This window comes from Chinchilla lanigera, unplaced genomic scaffold (genome assembly GCF_000276665.1).
Source record: "Chinchilla lanigera isolate Chin_1 unplaced genomic scaffold, ChiLan1.0 scaffold00180, whole genome shotgun sequence".
NCBI lineage: Eukaryota > Metazoa > Chordata > Mammalia > Rodentia > Chinchillidae > Chinchilla > Chinchilla lanigera.
Genome location: NW_004955581.1, coordinates 1,109,473 through 1,110,597, shown reverse-complemented (window position 1 = coordinate 1,110,597; position 1,125 = coordinate 1,109,473). Strand labels below are relative to the sequence as shown.

At 51.4% G+C, this 1,125-nt stretch overlaps 1 protein-coding gene across 1 annotated transcript in view; it reads right to left on the bottom strand.

Moving 5' to 3' along the window:
- Positions 1-272: 272 nt before the first annotated feature.
- Positions 273-1,125, bottom strand: part of LOC102029342 (butyrophilin subfamily 1 member A1-like) — a 26,161-nt gene continuing 25,308 nt past the window's right edge. Inside the window, exon 9 of the mRNA XM_013509733.1 lies at positions 273-826. Within this exon, the coding sequence (XP_013365187.1) occupies positions 273-826 (554 nt within the window). The remainder of the gene's footprint in view (positions 827-1,125) is intronic.

Sequence of the window (1,125 nt, the reverse complement as noted above, 5' to 3'; positions counted from 1 at the left end):
ATCTCACCCTCAATCAGGGAGAACAGGAAGAAGTTGCATTTCTCAAAGCTGACAGGGATAAAGGGAAGTGTAAAGCAGATGCAGACCACATGGGTGAGCAGGAGAAACAGGCAAATAACAGGGTTTATACTTAATTTTCCACATGGCTGTAAAGCAGCTTGGGCCCTTGGAGGCTAATGTCTCCAGCCCTGACCACGCAGCATCCCGGCTGGGACGCTGTGTGCTGACCTGGTCAATGGAGACGAGCTCTGCAGAAGGCCCTCAGCTGTGCTCTAAGGAGGACCAGATTCGTCTGGTGTTGGCACTGGGGAGATGACGAGGCTGGGATAATGTCCTAGAGAGGGAAGCCCAGGCATGAAACACGGCCTCAGGGGCAAACTGAACTTGCCTGTGAACGTATGGAGGAGAGTAAGCTGCTTCACATCATAGAAAGAGATCGATCCTTCACACTGCAAAAGAATCCCCACCACCGAGAGAGGTGCTGCAACCTTAAAATTATAACGGGGTAGAGAAAGAGCCCGGTAATTATCATGAGTCCTGTTAATGCTCCAAAAACCATTCTCAGGATGAACATCCTTGAAGTGTGTTTCCCTGTTGATCGAATCTGAGCACAGTCCTACTGTCCACGTTTCACTCCCTCCTACGTCCACCTCCCAGTAATGGTGCCCAGTAAAGAAGCTGTTCCGACCCAGCACAGCTCGGAGAACAGTAAACCTTCTACGGTTTGCAGGAAGAGCTCGCGCTGTTGGCAAACATTCAACACGTTTCCCACGATCTAACACCAAGAGCTGAGGGTGAGCAGTGACTTCATCCAGAATTATGTCTTCTGCAAAAAAGGAAGAGACCCATTACCTGTAGGCCTTGAGAGAAGAGCTTTGGATTCGTGAGTGCTGTCAAAGGAGGGGTGAGGACACAGCACATGGGTCCAGGAGTCCTTTCCACAGCCCACGGCCCATGACCCCGCCCACCTACAGATGTGGAGATCTTTCCTTTCAGGGAAACCCCTTCAAAACCCTTCACCTCTGGACCTGATCTGTGCTGTCACCTCAGTTTCTGAGGACACGGTTGGTAGGAATGGGGGACATGGGGCCGACACCTGGGAAAGGTGTTACCAGTGTCTGATGC